Source organism: Branchiostoma belcheri, unplaced genomic scaffold, assembly GCF_001625305.1.
Source record: "Branchiostoma belcheri isolate BF01 breed outbred unplaced genomic scaffold, Haploidv18h27 scaffold97, whole genome shotgun sequence".
NCBI classification, from domain to species: Eukaryota; Metazoa; Chordata; class Leptocardii; order Amphioxiformes; family Branchiostomatidae; genus Branchiostoma; species Branchiostoma belcheri.
In genome coordinates, this window is record NW_017804653.1 from 978325 (window position 1) to 997677 (window position 19353).

Sequence of the window (19353 nt, forward strand, 5' to 3'; positions counted from 1 at the left end):
TGAGCACTGCCTGGCCAGTTTGATACTGTCTTTGCAGGCACCCTAAAGATCTGGAGGATAAGAATGCAAGGCAAATTCCCCTAAGCCACAAACTTCCGAACGAACGTATACACTCATACTGAAATGAAATTAGAAATGAAAATTTTAGTGTCTTAACTTGCTACTTTTGTCTCCAAAATAACAAGTAAAAAAATAAAAATAACGTCACTCTTCTTCATCGTTAGTACTGAAATGAACTGACTACCTTTATTTCTTTTGTGCAGTGGATGCCACTGTCTGCTGAAATGAGGTTCACATATAGAGACATCTGCAGAGACAGAACCTAGCTCCAGCTAGCACAAGATGTGTTCTTCGGCTCTTTCCGTGGCGGCAGCCGGTCTACTGCAGCTGCTGTGCAAGCTCCTGGCTTGGCAGTGTGTTCTGTGGCTGATGCATCCAATCTCCTTTCTACAGGAACTCCCACTAGTATCGGGTTCTCCATTTCTACCCGCGTCCCTGTACCCGTAAGTTTTCAGAACTAAAAAACAAAAGTGAGGTAAGTAAGTGAGGTAAGTATATGCACTCAACAGTGCCGGCATGGACCCGTGTCCTATGTAGGCACTGTATGTATGTACACAACATTGCTGGACCCAACACGAAACAAACCTCGTACTAACCGCGCGCATCAAGGAGGTTGATGTTGAACCTCCTTGCTTGTCCTAACCTGTACATGACTAACCGTTCTTCCCGCACGATCTCACGATGTGTTTGTAGATAAAGGTGAGTGTATCTCGGACCCTTGTCAGAACGGCGCTACATGTGTCGACAGGACGGACCGCTACGTCTGCCAGTGTGCGCCTGGATGGGAGGGAACTAACTGCGACATCAGTAAGTTTATTTCTTTAGACTCTTGGATACTTTATTATGCCCGTTAGCTGACATTATAACATTGATTTGGTAAACAGCTAATCTTCCCGGACATTAAAATATACAAAAATAAGACATACAAACATAAATTGCATATAATTACGGCTAATATCTACATTCTGTGTCTACTTACAATGTCTCATCTATATAGGTAAATTCCATGATGAAGTTTGATACTCAATATGAATGAATAAGCCTGCTGAATTATTTGTTATCTCCAAGCAGATCATACGATGGCAAGGCAGTATCCTTTGGTCAGTGTCCGTTAGACGCTGGTACTGCTCTGGCCAATGGATACTGCCTTGCCATCGTATGATCTGCTTGGAGATTAAATTATTTGTTCCATTGTGGCTTACAGTGAAGTTATTATGTTCAATCATAATCTATTTTACACGGACTCATCTATTGTCCATGATTTTGCAGACATCGACGAGTGTGCGTCCGGACCATGTCAAAACAACGCCACCTGTCATGACCATGTCAACTACTACACCTGTAACTGCACCTCTGGATGGGAGGGAACCCACTGTGAGATAAGTCAGTAACGACTGTTTGTTTGTATGTTTGTTTGTTTGTTTGTTTGTTAGCACTCCTATAAAATTGGCTAAAATATGTCTAGTGTTTGATTGAAAGGCCACCTGTCATTATGAAGAAGCTTCCAACTACAAATCCCTACACCCGAACCCAAAAGTTTAACTGTACGACATCAAGTTTCGGAATTATTAAATGAGGAAGATATGTATCTGCCGCTTTTTTGGTCTGCTTTAGACACAGATGAGTGCGCGTCTTCGCCTTGTCTGAACAGCGCCGCCTGTCGTGACCGTGTGAATTACTACCTCTGTGACTGCGCACCGGGGTACCATGGGATACACTGTGAAGAAGGTAATGCACATTGAGGGGAGCCAAGATCTTGCAGGCAAGATCCATTCACAACTTCTCGGCTTGCTGTTGCTGTACACATACAAACAGCAAACGCGTAAAAAGCCAGCTGCAGTACCGGTGGAAAACGCAATTTTCGAACTTAACTTTTGTTTCCACAACCGCTACCCTCCTACAAAATATCATGAAAATCCATTCACAGCTGCTGCTGCTGATATACATATTGACCCACACCATGGCACACCGAAAACGTAACCTTCTGTTGAAGGTAATTACTATCCAGTTAAGTCTTGATTAAACTGAAAAACTACAAGAAACTCTTTGACTAAGAATACTCGCGTTTTTTCTTCCAGACACAGACGAGTGCGCATCTGACCCCTGTTTAAACAGCGCCACCTGTCTTGACTGGGTGAACTACTACTCCTGTGAATGCGCGGCTGGCTACAGTGGGACACACTGTGAAAAAGGTGATATTTGATATTATTGTATTTGTAAATCAGCAATAACTCTGATTTTTTTTAAATTCTGTCAATGCTAAGAAAGTTTACTTATGTCTTATGTCTTTGTGCCCTCAGACATCAACGAGTGTGCGTCCTACCCGTGTAGAAATGGTTCCACCTGCCATGACCACCTGAACGGTTACACCTGCCAGTGTGAATCGGGATGGGAGGGCGTACACTGTGATATAGGTGGGTGGAGTGAACGGTTTCTTCACTGACACGACTAAAGTACTAAGGAGGCTTTTGTAAAGGTCTTCTTGAACACACGAACGTCTACAGCTATGGTAGCCTGGATGCCAGACCCATAACACGCCAGGCCCAGAGTTGGCCAGCGTACCTGAATCAGGCCCAAACTTTGGCTATGCTATAATTTCCTAGGGGGCATGTTGGCCCTGTGTAGGCCCTTGAAACAGTCTGGCACCGAGGCTACTGCTATACATAAAAGTACAACTAAAGTTAGCAAACACACAATATGCACGTAGAGATAAACTATTGTTTCTGATATCTAGATATTGTTTAATGTTTTACCTATTTTAGTTTTTAAGTCTACCTTTCTTGGATAAGACATACAGAAAACACAGCAATAGCACATTTCACATAAAATAGCCAAATGCCAAACCCTAGCCTGATCAATGTTCGACTGTTACATCGTTCAACATTATGATTCTGAAACTAAAATGTTGAGCACTCTTCCCACAGACATAGACGAGTGCCTGTCGGACCCCTGTCAGAACCAGGGCAGGTGTTTGGACATTGTGAACGGGTACGGCTGTTTCTGTCGGTACGGATGGATCGGGACACAGTGTGGCATCAGTAAGTTTCCTCTAGACTAATTAACTAAATTGATATATTGTTTTAAATAGCGCGTAGTAGAGATACGTGTATTATGCATGTGTTCTGTTGGTAAAAATGGAACATTTCGAAGGTAGTTCGTCAAGCCTTCAAAGGCGTAAACAGTATCTTTTAAAGTTGTCCTTTGCGTGCTGTCATAGCTTTCTCCTCTTTTTCACTTAGACCGAAAATGACAGTACATATCCAGTGCATACTGTCAGTATACGATGCGAGTAAATGTTGTATACCGACCTCTGAAATCTCATGATCTCCAAGCAGATCCCACGGTGACTTTTTGCCACCATAGTCCACAAGGCGGTTCAACAACACCATTTTCAAAAGAAGTGCCCCCCCCCCCTGTTTCAGTGTCAACAGATCTTTGGTGGCCGATGGTTAGAGCCTTGCCACCATAGGATCTGCTTGGAGATTAAAAGCTCCTACCGTTTTGTCCCAGGTAACTTCTGTGCGTCCAACCCGTGCCAACATGACGGCACGTGTCGGGACGAACCTCCCGGCTACACGTGCGAGTGCAGGGAGGGGTGGACAGGCAGGAACTGTGAGGAATTCATAGGTAAGTAGCGGCTTAACAGACTAAGTTATCTTCAAAATGTTTGTTGAAATGTTAACATTACGTTTGGTTTTCCTATCGTTTCAACACTATCGTCTTCCCTCCAGACCGCCCGTGCCCGACCAACATTTGTGAGAATGACGGCCATTGCATCATGGTACCGGAAGGCTTCAGATGTCTGTGTTACCGGGGGTGGACAGGGACATACTGTGAGAAAGGTGAGGAGGGAATATGTTAACGTGACGTCATCGATGTGTCCGCCGCCATATCGGTGTCCTTATTTGCATTTCAGTGAATCATAGTTCAAGCACTCAACTGCAGCACTTTAAAAATTGTATAATTAAGCTACTAAGTGTATCTGTGTGTGTGTGTGTGTGTGTGTGTGTCCGTGTGTGTGTCTGTGTTTCCGCATGGTCATAGATATGGTCTGTCCCAGAGGGAGATCTGGTAGCGCTCGCTGTTTTCCGTTACATGACCTCCTTGACAGCAGAAAGATGTTGTTTTCCTTGCACAATAAAGAACTCCATGTACACACATGATGCTGAATGCAAAGAGGACACAGGCACCATCACACAAGGTCTTAATATTTCATGGAGATCTGAAATCTCCAAATTCTTGCTTAGCAATGTTAAGCCTTTTTATTCATGGTACAGTGTTCCTCGGTGAAAACGTCGAGGTGGACTGGCAGCTCGGCGAGTCCATCACCCGCGGAAATTGGTCAGCCGGTAACGAGGAGCACCTGATCCAGGACTGCCGACAGTCCGACCGCTTCCCGTTCCGTACCTACAACCAGTGCCTGCGGCCTGGCGACGGCGGGCAGGCCATCAGTAACGAGGCCGCTCACAGCGGGAACTTCTCCTGGCACTTCAAGAGAGGTTACTCCAGCCTGGGCGCGGGGACGCCTTTCTCCGCTAGCTTACACACCTGGGCGGGCAGAAAGGACGGAGAGTATACGGCGGGCGCGGACTCGTTCTACGCTTCCTTCTTCTTCAAACTCGCTAACAATAAACTTGACGAGTCGAGGATAGCCGTAATGGCAGGAAACCCACATGGGGACGAAAGAGCTTCAAACTACCTCGAAATTTACGCAGAACCGGAGCAGAGAGTATCGGGTGCCCGATTTAAAGGGCTCCATGTCCGGGTGGCCGATAGTTACCCTGACTATGCCTACTGCTCGCTATATAAGAACTGCACAAGCGGGCACTTCTATTACATAGCAGAGAATCTCACTATCTCTGAGTGGCATAGAATTGAAATGACGCTACACGCAAAACCGGTAGACTATTTCGACGAATGGCACTACCTAGTAGATCAGAAGTATAACTTTTCTGGAGGTGCGTACTTTCAAACAGAGAGGTACGATAAAGGTTGGCCCTACGAGTATGTAAATAGACTCAAATTTCAGCCCAGGCATGATAACTATAAAAAGAAGTATCTAGGTTTTTTCTTCGATGATATTTACTACAAGGCCTTCGACGCGGAAGAGAGATTTGACACAATTGAGGAATACGGAACGTCGTTTGAAGAAGTCATTTTGCCATAAGAAAATGGCAAGTCCAAGATAAGAAGTTTATAGCTACACATATCATTCAACATGTAATGAAAGTATTGAAGATGAATTTCATTTTGTGATGACTCGTCTTAATTATAGTAGAAAGAGATACACTGTTACAGACTATTACCACTATGGAAAACTTCTCCCTACACACAAAATACACGGAAGTTACATACTGCCATTGATAATGTTTAGTAGGATAGGTTAGTCTTGTAGTATTGTTGATGTACCATGTGCAATTGTTAAATAATAAAGTCTATTATAATTATGATATCACCATGTAACTGAATGAAAATACGACAAAGGACCATATTGGTCTACGCAACAGGTAATATATGTTAACTATATTTCAAGTTCCAATGACAAAAAATTATAGAAGATATTAAACACATAATAACTATATCCTGCATCCAGTATTTATTGGTGGTCATGACATAAGTTTTTTTATCTATCAAATTAAATGCAATAGTTTAAAAGTTCAAAATTCATTTTTCGAATTGCAAACCAGCCAGCTATGTTGACTTCATGGCTCCTATCGTAGCTAGTGGGGCTATCATATGATGCCTAGGCCTGTTTCCTTTCGCCCTGTCGCTTCATATTTTTTTCTTGAAAAATCGTAAGAACCAAGATTAATAACAATTAATAGAAATTAAATTAGTATTGTATAAGATATTCCATTTCCCATCAGCCAGTTTCTGACATTCTGAGGCCGGTTTAATACTCCTTTTATTATTTATTCTTATATTACCTCTTGTCACGGCAATGCCAATGTCGAACAATGAAATGCATGCAAAGGTGTAACTGTTTGAAGATACAAATGCTGGGAACGTGACTTTTATTCCAAAGTTCTGACAATTGTCTTTTCTGTCACGCAACCTCCACCATGATTTACACAGCCCTGTGTACTGCTTTTGTTTCTGATGCCATTCACGATGAACAAGTGAATTGCATGTCGAGGAAACAGCCATCTTTGCACTAATCTACCAAAACTAAGGCTGTGCAAGTTCAAATACAATTGCTTTTATGTTGCTGTACCTGTTTCACGCGATCGATGTTGAGGCGTTAATTTGGAATTAATAATTGAACAAAGGAAGCCAAAATGTTGTTTTTAAGATCAGTATATTTCGTTTAATAATTGTAGTTTGTCAAAACAATACGGTAGTACAAGTATGGATATTTATTTTTATTTATTCATTGAAATTGCAACAGTGCAATACACGCGGAACAGAGGCAGCTGTTGCTGGTGTTGTGTCCCGCACATAGAAACGAATACTGGACAGACAATACTCATTTTCACTTGAGATAAGTGAGGAAAGTCGTGTTAAGTGCCTTTCCCAAGGCAAGAGCACAAGATCGGTGGCATGTCAGGACTCGAACCCGGGACCTCTTGGTTCCGAGTCGCGCACTCTGCCGCTACGCCACACGACCCCATTCTGAATGCTTGAGGGCTGTGGACTTCAGCTAAGACATGGCTTCATCTATTATTCATTTGAGGCCATGCCACGGTTTTCGTGTTCAATTACACAAGCCACAACTTACAAAGAAGTACAATACGTTGCCGCCCTGAAACCCCCTAATAACTATGATACCTGTCTACACTTTGCGTGCGAAGGTTAAGTTCATTCTACTGTCTTCAAAATCAGTGCCAATGTGTTTGGGTCAGATCGTATCCAAGGGTAATAAATCGTCAGGCAGTATAACTGTTCTGGCTAGATGTGGGTAAGCCCCAGAACTGGCATCTCCACTTCCAGTGTAACTAAGTCTAGAATCCGTATGTTTAACAGCAAATCTGTTTCTGTGTCGTCAAACCCGTATATCCAACGAGTCAGTATGACTAGTCACTTGTGTCAAGTATAAAGAAGAGATGATTTTTTACATTCCCTGGAAGACAGACTAGTACATCCTGTAAGCTTGGGGAGGGCAATGCCTGACAGCTATGAAACCGGCACTGGACATAGGCAAGCACCCAGCAGACATCTTCGGCTACGTGTAGCAGAGAAGGACACCGGACTCAGTCTGAGAAATGCCAAAGAAAGTTGCTGGCCTATTAAGCTCTTAGGCCTGCAGCAGTTTCTGGGTACTGGATATGTACAGGTAAAGCGCAAGGTAGGTTCTCTTGCCATGGTAGGCCACAATAGTTGGACCCAATGTCAGAAGTCTTTAGTTAGTACATGCAAGTTGACATGCTTGTGTACAAACAAACTTAACTACCTTTTCTCTCTACTACGTTAACTGATCATGAACAGATAAAGGTGAGTGTATCTCGGACCCTTGTCAGAACGGCGCTACATGTGTCGACAGGACGGACCACTACATCTGTCAGTGTGCGCCTGGATGGGAGGGGACTAACTGTGACATCAGTAAGTAACCAACAGTTTATAATTCAATTGGTCTTTTATCAATCTCTCAATGAAGTGATGGTCTTATTTTATTACAAATTGACTATAAGAAACCATAGATATCTGAGATACTGCATACGACAGGAATTTTCGGTATTCCAAACAAAAATGTCATTTTACACTATGAGGAAGAGAAAAATAGATAAAATCAAATCAACTTTATTGCTCAACAACTGTAGCTGGTACAATGTATGGCAAAGAAACAACAATGGTACATACACAAACTAATACTAAAATATAATTCTAACGAGCTATAGTCCATAATAATACTAAAGCTAATCTATGGTGTTTTCTTAGAAAAGAGTATTATTACATAGATGATTGATTTTCTTTATCTTGATACTTTCTTTAAGACATAGACGAGTGCATCTCCAATCCTTGTGTGAACAATGCCACCTGCAAGGATCTTATAAACTCCTACAGATGTGAGTGTGCGGATGGATACACGGGTGTGCACTGTGGGATAGGTGAGTTAGACAAGTTTGAGGCTTTGTTTTCTTTCCCCTTTTACCTTGTTTCAGATGTATGAAGAGTTTTTGTCACGAAGCCGACGTCTTCACAAGTGTCAAATTGAAAATATCAATGCATGAACTATGATGAATCAACAAACCAAAGGCAAACTGATATGCAATGTACTCTAGGGTAGTGTTACTTATAAAAAGGAAAACGACAAAAATTGAATTATAGAAGAATAGACATTAGATTTTACCTAAGCCATAATCTAATAGACATTAAATATTGTAGTATTTTCTGTCATTCACATGATTTATTATGCAGAAATTTTATAACAGATGTGGATTTTAAGTGTAGTTTTTGACATATCCAACCACAGAGATAAATGAGTGCGCGTCTACCCAATGTCAGAACAGATAGATACAGTCGTATTTTTTGTACTCCCTTGTGATTTGAGTATGCAGCAATTCAGAGGAGATGTGGATATAGTTTTTTTAATACCAACCATAGAGATAGATGAGTGCGCGTCCGACCCATGCCAGAACAGAGGCCGGTGTAGAGACCAGGTGAACGGGTACAGGTGTATCTGTCCGTACGGCTGGGTAGGAGCCGTCTGCAACATCAGTGAGTATCATACGTTAAACAAGTTTGTCTACACTGTTGTAGTTGCTTTAAATTTACATTCAGTTGTGCATCAATAGTGCACTTTTGTAGGTCCATATGTAGTACTCAACTAGTATGTAAACATATGAAGCAGAAGCATAACTTTAACGCATGCAAAAGAACTTTTGATCTAAAATGAAAAGTTCTCCCCAATCGTTAAACCAAGAAGCATTCTATGTGTCAAAACTTGTACTCGCAAGGCCTCAAATATTTGTACAATATGTTACCGCAATAAACGCACTTTATCTACCAATATTAAAAATAAAGTAATCAATGATTCGAAAACAGATTTTCCTTGATGAAAGTAGCAGTGCACTGATGTAAAATATTGAACAGGAAGCCTTATGTTTGCCCCCACACTAGCCATTGTATGATCTATGGACAATGTTCAAAATCTAATACATAACAGATGATTCGAAAAATAAGTCTTATTGAATGTGAGGAGCAATAGGATAAAACATTGAACAAGTAGCTTGAACGTTTGCTCCGTTGAATTCTCTATCGCCAGGTAACTTCTGCGCGTCTAACCCGTGTAAGAATGACAGGCGGTGCGTGGAGAGGTCACCAGGTTACCGGTGTGTGTGTCAGGACGGCTGGCGAGGCAGGAACTGTGAGGAGTACATCTGTGAGTTCTACACTTTAACAGTCATAAAATATTCAAGGTTTCATGGATATCTTTGTTCAGTCTACCATTATATAGGGCTACTTAAGGTGTTGATGGTATGAAATGAAAGGTAGGAGTAACAAGTAACTTTTAAAAACCCGCATGTGGAAGGGCCAATTCCGCAGGTGTCTATCAATTATCGGGTTAGCCCATAAGGGAGTGATCCGTCAATGGTTTGCATTTCTATCTTTTATATTTTAAGAATGTTTTGACAGTGTTAGGCAGGACAGTATATGTTTATAAATTACAACGAGCCAGCGAAGATGCAAGCTGTAGTATTCGTTCAGTTTCATTTTTAACAAAGGCTTTTATATCCAAGGCACTCAAAAACTATACCAATATCTTGACAGTAGAGATCGACGGATTAATGATTTTTATATTTTGTCTTTCCTCAGCTCTTCCATGTGACTCCAACCCGTGTCAGAATGACGGACATTGCGTCACAGTACCGGAAGGTTTCAAGTGCGTGTGTTATACAGGGTGGATAGGGATATACTGTGATAAAGGTAATACGAGTAACATTATTGATCAACATTAGATTTTTTTTTCTTTTCCCCACGGTATTGCATGCATTGATGTTCAGTTGAAAATATTGTACATTCCACAAAACGTCACCACATTTAGCTGAATATGTCAATTTAGTGATACTAGGAAAGCAACATACATTATAAATAAATATCACAAATCCAAGTAACTATAGTATATAAAAGCACTGTCGAAAGCAATTTCGAATGTCATCAAAGAGTAAGAGTCGAGACACGTTTTAGACTGATAAACCACTTACTTTGGTCCACAGCTGATGTGAAACCATTTTACGGGTTTTCTCTCATTTTACGGGTTGCCTCTACTCTCTAGATAGACTGATAACCCACTTATTTCATCTTCCAACATATAAAAACTATGAAAGTTGAGAAAAAAAACTGATGCCATGATATTCTATGATAGTTTATCTCGGTACGAACGTCGAGGTCGAGTGGCAGTTGGGCGAGTCCATCACGCGGGGCCACTGGTCAGCAGGGAGGGACCCCAGACTCCAGGAGGACTGTGACCAGCCCGACCGCTTCCCCTTCCCTACAATCAACGACTGTGTGGAACCGTCCGACGGCGGCCAGGCCATCAGCAACGAGGAGGCTCACAGCGGGAACTTCTCCTGGCACTTCAAGAGAGGTTACACCAGTAAACTACAGGGAACTCCCTTTTCTACTGGTTTGAACAACTGGGTGGGAAGAACTGATGGAAATTATTCAGGCGATGCTGACTCTTTCTACGCGTCATTCTTTTTCAAGCTTGCAAATGTTCGGCTTGATGAGTCGAAGATTGCTGTGGTGGCAGGAAATCCTGACGGCGACGCGCGGGCTTCGAACTACCTGGAGATCTACGCTGACCCGATCCAAGGGTTGCGGGTTCGAGTCCAGGACAGTATATTCGGACGCCTGGCGGTGGTCGCCGAGAATCTGGACATCGCAGAGTGGCACAGGGTTGAGATGACTTTACACGCAATACCAGGAGTCAACCACGACACCTGGCACTACTCTGTCGATCAAAAATCTACCTTCTCTGGAAGGGGATACTTCCAAACAGAGAACTATAAGAACGACTGGTGGTATGAGTACGTCAACAGACTCAAATTCCAGCCGACACATGAAAATAGGAAAAGGAAGTGTCAAGGATTCTTCTTTGATGATGTCTACTACAAGGCTTTCAATGTGGAGGAGGAATCTGTGACCATTGAGGAGTATGGAACATCATTTGAATCATATCCCCTTCCTTAACAAATATGTGTTCCTTAAAATCCACAAAATCGTGATTCAAATCTGTCAAAGTAAGTAACAGTAAAAGTATGTCATTCGATCTCCTTTTCTATATACATGCTTTACCGATTTAATGCATAAGAATAATGCTACTGGTGCTTATTTGTGTTGCTATTCTACAAGCTAGGCCACTCTAGATAAGTGAAAAAGCTTCAATAAACCATGTTAGAAATGGCCATTAAGTGGTGATTTATTGTCACGAAATGTGAATAAAAAACACTCGTAAAGGAATATTAAAGAGAGCTTCTCTATTTTACACGCGATATGAAAAATTTTACTTGGAAGTAAGCCAAAACTTGATGAAAAATTGCAAACAGTCAACGCACCTTTTGTCTACTCTGACCGTCATTCGGCACGGAAAGGCATGCACAGTGGGTTATATGTTATGTACAGTACTCAAAACTATAGACGTATAACCGGCGCTATTATTTGGGTCATAAGGCCGCACAGCTACGGATGACCTTTGACATATTCAAAATGGCGGCGGGAAATTCAATCGAAGCTATCGTCTGCAGAAAACTCGTCAGAATGTCGTCGACGAAGCCACTAAAACTATAAAGTGGGAACCCTGAAGAGGCCACATCGCCTGACATCATCACCTAGGTTGGTACAACATCTATTCGGCAGAAGTACGGGTTGTGGGCCTTAAAATGTGGGGCTATATGAAATGACCGACAAGCAGGGTACACCAAACAACATAACGTTAGCGTCGGCATGGGCATCTCGTATGGGCTTCGATGTCTTCGATCAGTTGTTCTGAAAGAAAGACAAGTTGTTTCCAGCTTTGCATTTATTTTATTTCGATCATCGAAAGACAGTCGCCCCAAAGGAAGGTTTAAAACTCCTCAGTGTTGTATCATATCATATTAAGATACGAAATTGGCAGAAATTGCAGATATCAACTTCACGGAAAGGATCATTATATATATACAAAGTGTAGTTAATTACAAAGGAGATAGACGTTACAAACAAACACAATTTTCTTTTAAAACACAATACTGGGCCAGTAGCTAAACATTATAGTATCTTATAGGTCACACTTCTTTACATGTCCTGTTAGCGTCAGCACGTAACATTACATGTACATTTTTGTCCTATCAAAACATCTTCTGACATTAATAAGTTTTGCAACAATACAGACAGAGTTGGGCATATAGAACTGAAGATTTTTCTCGGTCACATTTTAGCATGGTAAAATCATTTTTACAAAGGTGGTAACAAAGATTATGTATACAGTATACACATTCAGTAGACTACCTGTTACCTATATAAAGTGTTACGTTTAGACTGTAGTTTGAACTCACGGCCGTATGTTTCTTAAACTTCCGTTGCTCACGACAAATGAAATCTGGACAGAAATATACACAATGCTGTTTTAACAATTTGACACAACTCTTATTCCTCAAAGGAAACGCAGTATTCTTCAATGACATTCTCAGGGGAGCTGGAATCAAATACCCCATAGTGAATGTCATCGAAGAAAAAGCCCTGAAAGCTGGCGTCAAAATTGGCATGTCTTGGTTGGAACTTCAGCCTATTTACATTGACGTAGTCCCAGTCTACTCTATCATATCTAGCTGTCTGGTAGTACGCCCCTCCTGTAAATGTGTGTGTACCGTCTACTCTATATTGCCATTGGTCCATATAGTCTACAGGCTTGGCAGTCAGGGTCATTTCTACATGATGCCATGTTTGCAAATCTAAACCTGTGACTATGTTGTGATAGTTTGCATTCCATCCACAGTTCCCAGATTGAGCACAATAGGTATAGTTCGGTGCGCTTTCTGCAGTTCGGACGGTTATGCCTCCAGGAAAGGAATACACCTCTAGATAATTGGACGCCCGGTCAGTTCCGGCCGGGTCTCCCGCTGCCACCATAATTTTAGACCCATCCCCAGATGAATTCGCTGCTTTAAACCAAAACGATGCAAAGAAGGAATCCCCTGTTGCAGTGTACCCTACATCTGTACGACCAGCTGTAGCTGTTAGAGGTGCAGTGTATGGGGTACCTTGACCTGCTGAATCATAACCCCGTTTAAAATGCCAGGAATAATAACCTAGGTGTGTGGATACGTTACTTATCGCATTGCCAGGGTGCGGACATCGAGGTGTTGGGAACGGGAAGGAGTCTGGCTGATTGCATTCGTTTGTCAGACCGCCACCAGCCCAGCCGCCGTCAGTTATGTCTTCACCTAACGCCCAGCCGTCCTCTTGACTTCCACATAGGAAAACTGGAAACAAAAGATAACATGGCGTCGTTGTCTTTTATTGCACGTTGATTATTTTGTTTTAAAGTAGACGCACGGCTCTAACTGCGACATGACAATAGGGGTAGTTCAGAAGGTATTAGATTGATCATGTAACTACTAGTATACATACTTTACCTCATAGTTAACAAACGTTTACATAGATCAACACGACGATAAATGTACCCTATCGCCTATGCAGGAATGAATGTGCTCCAGCATACAGTAGTACTGTTCACCATTTGTATTCAACACATCATAAGAGCCATGCCATCATATGCTGTCTGATCCAACTGATTTGATTGCTTACCTTTACACGACACCTTCCCGTCTCCCCTGTACTGGGCTTTACATGCACAGCTGTAGTTCCCGGGAAGATTTGTACAGTCAGCGAAGTCGTGACAGGGAGAGGTCAGGCACTCGTCCACGTCTGCAAAAGAATGGACCAACGTCCTTTTGTTACGACTGTTCACATCCTGCGCAGTTTCCAATTAGTGGAAATTGCATTTGGTTATCCAGCTTTTGTGATACCATTACATGTTAATCACATCTAGTTAGTAATTTCTGAGCATCTGTGACTTGTCCTCCTGTACGTGTAACATATTAACAGACAGAAGCCTACAACCAAAACAGCGTTTAAAATAACCTACCAACACAGCTTGTACCATCGAAGAAGAACCCTTGCTGACAACTGCAGTTGTAGCTGCCTATGGTGTTACTGCAGCTTAGGGAATTAGGTCCACAGATGTCCTCTACACATTCATCTTTGTCTGAGGAAGAAGAATATGTACCTTATTAGGATATTTTTCCTCTCTTGCAATAATGTACAATGAAGATTTACATTTATTTGTATTCAACACATGATTATCATCTGTACGGTAGGTTTTGATAATATGAAAAAGTTGCAACTCGTAGATTGAATGAAAACTTTTCTTTGTATGACATTTCCTGATATGTGCCTTACCTGTGCATGCCTCTTTCCCATCTCCCTCGTACCCTTCCTGGCATTCGCAGGTGTAACTTCCTGCAGTATTTTCGCATGTCGCTAGGGGGTGACATTCCACAGTCTTGCATTCGTCTACATCTGTGTGCAATATATAAGATGACGTCACAAAAATACAGAGGCCTGTTTGTTAGAGTCGAGTCAGCTACCATTGGCAATGTAGGAGTTTGGGGCATATCAGTAAAATTTCGGACCAATACCCCCCTCCTTGAAATTAATTAGTAATTAATTAAACGTTCCAATGTAGACTTTAGACCTTCAATTACAGTCTCAGAATAACAACATAGCTAAGAAACAATGGCAGTTGGCCAGAAGTCGTCTATATAGTAACCTTGCTATCTTGCTAACTATATACACAGGTGGAAACAACACTTGAAATTAATCTCATTTCACACAAAGAGTTGTCAACGGCGAAACAGCTTTCACCACGATGTTTGACATGTTATGTTAGTAAGTAAATCTACATAACACGTATCAACTTGAGCTATTGAGGCTACATGTACCAATGGACTTGTTTTGTATAAGCCGCAGATTGCTGTTACCAAAATAAACTGCACCAAACAGATACCAATTTAATGTTTGAATAACAACATAACATGGATAATATGGCAACACTGAAGTAGCACAGATACTGCAATAATCAAGTTGCAAGATAGTTTACGTTAAGAGTGAGTATCTGAGCGACACATAAGAAAAGAAGACATTTATGTACACCTGTTTCACAGAACTCGCCCTCCCATCCACCTCTACACACACAGTAGAATCCGTCCGCCGCCTCCACACACACTCCGTTATCACAGGGGTCGTCTTTGCACCAGTTTGTATCGCAATCTAACAATAAAACAATAAACAGCCATAATTAATGCACCAATTTAAAAAGATTTACCACATTTGCGGAAGGATTGGCATAATAGGTGATTGTCACCTCTTCAAGATGTCAAAGCAGAGACCAGACGGTAAGGTTTGAACCACTCACACGGGGAAGGACAGCTACTCTTTTCGATGTGGTTGGATCGTTTACGTGCTCGAGGTGAGGCTCTAAGAGATATGTTATTTTTGGTCCATTTTCACGAAATTTTGAATGTCTAGCTGTTATGCCGATTGCTTTACCATCTTTTTAATAGCTTCACCGTTTGTGTCCCTGTCTTGCAATTGTTTTTAAATGTGTGGTAAAGCTACATGTAGATAACGGGGGTTATTACCACCTAAGAGTAATAAATGGTCCAAAATAACACAACTGCTTGGTGACACTTAAAGCTTAGAGTACACACCCATGTCCGTAGGTATTCAGTAAACATATTACGTACGGATATCGCTCCAGTTGATATAAATTTGCTGTCCCCTTGGGATAAACAATAATCAATCAAAAATGGAACCAAGATGATGGTTCAGCAGCCTAGAACGTACGCAAACAAGAGATTAGCATCTGTAATACATGTAGGTACCTAAACTTCATACCTAAACTTTATTGCACAAGAATTATACAATTAAGGTCAAACGTATTAGATCTCTCGTTAAGAATGTGTTTTTGCAGTTACTTGTACAATTGAAATTTCTAGCGTTTGGGGTTGTTTTTAGAGATATTGTCCTATAGGTACAATTCTTTGAAGTACTACTACTAAGTACGTTTACCCTAACTTTAGGCATACAGAATTCTTCCTAATGTAGCACATACCTAAGTAGTGTACGATGGACCACTCCGTATCTTTGTTTAACCAAAGTCAACAAACCGATGAGACCTACCTCACACCCGAATGTTTGATGATAAGTTGGACCTTGGTAAGTACGCTGACATCAAAGCATGTAAATTTAGCATGAATTCGAAAGACCAAAAGGTTAGCACAAGAAATGATAATTTGCATATCGTGAGAAGTACTTGATTGTTTCTACTGACGTTAATTGCCACTATTAATTATTATAACTATTTAATCTCACATACACAATAAACGTGTCATTGTCACGATGTCAATTAATTTTATCCTAGCTTGTACGGGGATCTAAAGAATTAACGTAAATAGCGTTATTTTATCCAAGTAAATGGTTCAGTGATCCGCACGTTTTCAACAAAACGTTGGAACCAGTATACGTAACAACGTATGTGTGTAGTAGTCGGTCTGCTATGTAAAAAGGTACGGTCCTCTCCACAATACTGTGTAACTGTATACGATTTTTATCGGTACCGAAATGTCTTTAAGTGTTCTGTCCACACATTATCCATAGGACAGATAATTTGGCGACACCATTAATATCAAGTGGCCATTAGAACAAGCACTTACGGAGTACAGGCTGGTTTTACTGTGAGATAATCAATGAGTTCAAGTATTTGAAGTATTCCGTTCGCTGTTTGAACGACTTTAAAGTGCAATCGCTAAACAAATAGTACGATGTTCTGTTTTTACACAGCCAAGGGCAAGGTTTCCTGTCTAGACAAAATGTTCGTGATCATGAACTGAATAGAATATGACTCGTCTCCAAAACCGAGACAAGATTTTTCTCTTTTTTTTTCTACCAAATCGTCTAAAACTTGCTCAAGTTTGTCGTTGTTGAACTTTTTTATGGGTTTCGAGAAATGATTTTTTTACGAACATAGCTTTGTAGCAAATCAAATGAAACGGCAACGTATAAATAGTATTGTCAAAATTTTAGGAATACATACAATATGATGACATTACATTAGTATTCTTTTATCATGCCCTTATTGCTGTTCATTCCCCTTATCAATGGCAATTATTAATTGTGACACGATACCTTATCATCCAATTCAATTAGGATATGATTAATTGAAAAACACAGTTGATAAGAGAGGAAAATGCCAACCTGGTGGCTGTGGTGATACCGTCGATGTGTCCAGCACTTTCCATACTGTAACAGAGGCAAAACTACGGCCATGTAACAAGGGTTAATGCCAAACATTATCATTAACAGCGCATCTATTCTGCACAATTATATGTTTCGAGTTCATGTAATTGTGTGTGTATTTTATATGTATGTTGTATATGGGCGAGTTATGCCTGAAATAAAGAAATAAAGTAAAGTATAACACAATGACATTAGCAATCTTTTAAACAGGCCTAAATGCTGTCGGTATTGATACATATACACCTTATAGAGGGATAGGTTTGTGATAGCTCTTTAGCTTTGGTCTTTAGATTTAGGATACCTGATGTAGATTTTAACGTAATTTCTTGCGGGAAAATATTTGATGGTAAAAGCACACTTACGGATAACAGCGGTGACTGCAAGAAGGAGAATCTGTAGGACGATTAAGCTGACCAAAATCGCCTTGAGGTTGTAGGACTGGGCTTTTCGCTTCTTCACCATTTTGCGCTGCTTTTCCCTTTTTGCTCGGTTTACCGTCCAGCTCAACTCAACATCCTGTGGGCATTACGTATACGGTCACTCTTTAGTAACATTCGCCAAAGTCTATTCCATTATTGCATTATCAGAAAAAAGATTTAACGGCTCTTGATCGCAAATGTGCTGATGTTGACACATTGGCGCACCAAATCCGTAGGGTGTTTTTGGCACCCAGATAGACAATTAGCCTAAGAGGCTCAGTGGGCGTCACTACACCGTACATGGTGGACAAGTCGTGTAAAGTGCCTTTCCCAAGGGCACAACGTCGGGCCACAGTGAGTATCGAACCCGGGACCTCTCGGTTCCAAGTCCAACGCTCTGACCGTTGCGCCACCGACGCCACCGTTTCATTTGCAATGAAAAAGACGGCCCTACATTAGTCGAAAGCTATAACATGGACCATTTGTATATGCAAAGGCAAACAAGGCTTTAAAACCGAGGCAATGCTGTGTGCACATCACCGGTAATTGCAAAGAAAACACCCCAATAAAGCCTATCGCTGTGTTATTTGACGAACAATCGGTACAACCAGAAAGTAAATGGCAGTGCGAACAGAACATAACTAAGTAAATAGCAAGTTTCGATATCCAGTACTATCTTCAACGTTAAAAAGATGAAGCACGTCAGAATATGAGAGTAACGGCAGGTCTAAGCGAAATATGACATTTCCGTCGGCTACTTTTTCTGATAGCCAATATTTCTGATAATCTGGCCCCAGCAAAGATTCACCGGGCAGGCTTAGTAGTACAGGCGGCACGTGGCTCTTTGTCGGCCGAGCGGCGTGGTGCCAGGGCTCGATCGAAGAACATTATGGTAACTACGCCAAAAAAAAAAAACAGTTACTCAAACAACTGGATACGATTTTGGAAAAAAACATATTTGAAATTGATTTCCAAAATCATATCCAGTGGCTTGAGTTACTGGGGTTTTTTTTTCGTATGTTATTACCTGGATGTCTAACCTTCACCGAAGTATGGTGACTAGACTTAACGTTTAGTATATTTTTACCTCGTACTCCTCGGGCATATGGTGATCCCACGAACTACGTCCATACATAGGGTTACTCCAAGTGGAACGCTGGAGACCGTAGCGCCCGGCCATGTTCTCTGGTGTGTCTGATCAAGGAGGTTAAAATATACTCGGGTGTGGTCAGTGGACTTAGTCCCAGGTCTATATTTGATATTAGGTGGCCCAAGATAACGTATAAAAGCTCGTGCCTGGCCCGCTGACACGTACGCGTACTCATGTCAGTGTGTCGGACGTAACGGAAATATTTAAGGGTGAATCGATGACTTATTATCACTTCAAAGCGAAAGAGACGTGTATAGACCTATAGACCTACATGTGGTTGCCAAAGGCCAGTTGGCACATCTGGGCTATGCAACATCACGAAAACAAAACGCACACACATGTATATTGTCCAGAGTCAGTGAAAATTTATTACAAACGAGTTTATTTTCAGATATCCATTGAGTGTTTATCATAAGGCCATGTTGATTTGATTATATGGATGACATC

The 19353-nt window shown here is 41.3% G+C and overlaps 3 protein-coding genes across 3 annotated transcripts; 2 read left to right on the forward strand and 1 right to left on the reverse strand.

Moving 5' to 3' along the window:
- Positions 1-722: 722 nt before the first annotated feature.
- On the forward strand, positions 723-5227 carry LOC109461855 (neurogenic locus notch homolog protein 1-like; the record flags this gene model as incomplete). Its single annotated transcript, XM_019758324.1, has 8 exons — positions 723-867; positions 1330-1443; positions 1675-1788; positions 2139-2252; positions 2361-2474; positions 2985-3098; positions 3792-3902; positions 4338-5227. Coding segments are annotated over 8 exons (1716 nt in total), but the record flags the coding sequence as incomplete, so codon positions are not given.
- A 1948-nt stretch (positions 5228-7175) lies between these two features.
- LOC109461856 lies at positions 7176-11190 on the forward strand. The gene is made up of 5 exons (XM_019758325.1): positions 7176-7197; positions 7992-8105; positions 9263-9379; positions 9814-9924; positions 10364-11190. The coding sequence occupies exons 1-5, from the start codon at positions 7176-7178 to the stop codon at positions 11188-11190; spliced, it is 1191 nt and encodes a 396-aa protein (XP_019613884.1).
- A 1434-nt stretch (positions 11191-12624) lies between these two features.
- LOC109461857 (neurogenic locus notch homolog protein 1-like) lies at positions 12625-18945 on the reverse strand. The gene is made up of 8 exons (XM_019758327.1): positions 18844-18945; positions 17700-17853; positions 17296-17340; positions 15193-15309; positions 14440-14559; positions 14126-14245; positions 13786-13905; positions 12625-13136 (listed from the first exon to the last, which is right to left on the reverse strand). The coding sequence occupies exons 1-8, from the start codon at positions 18934-18936 to the stop codon at positions 12625-12627; spliced, it is 1281 nt and encodes a 426-aa protein (XP_019613886.1). The 5' UTR covers positions 18937-18945.
- Between the last annotated feature and the right edge of the window lie 408 nt (positions 18946-19353).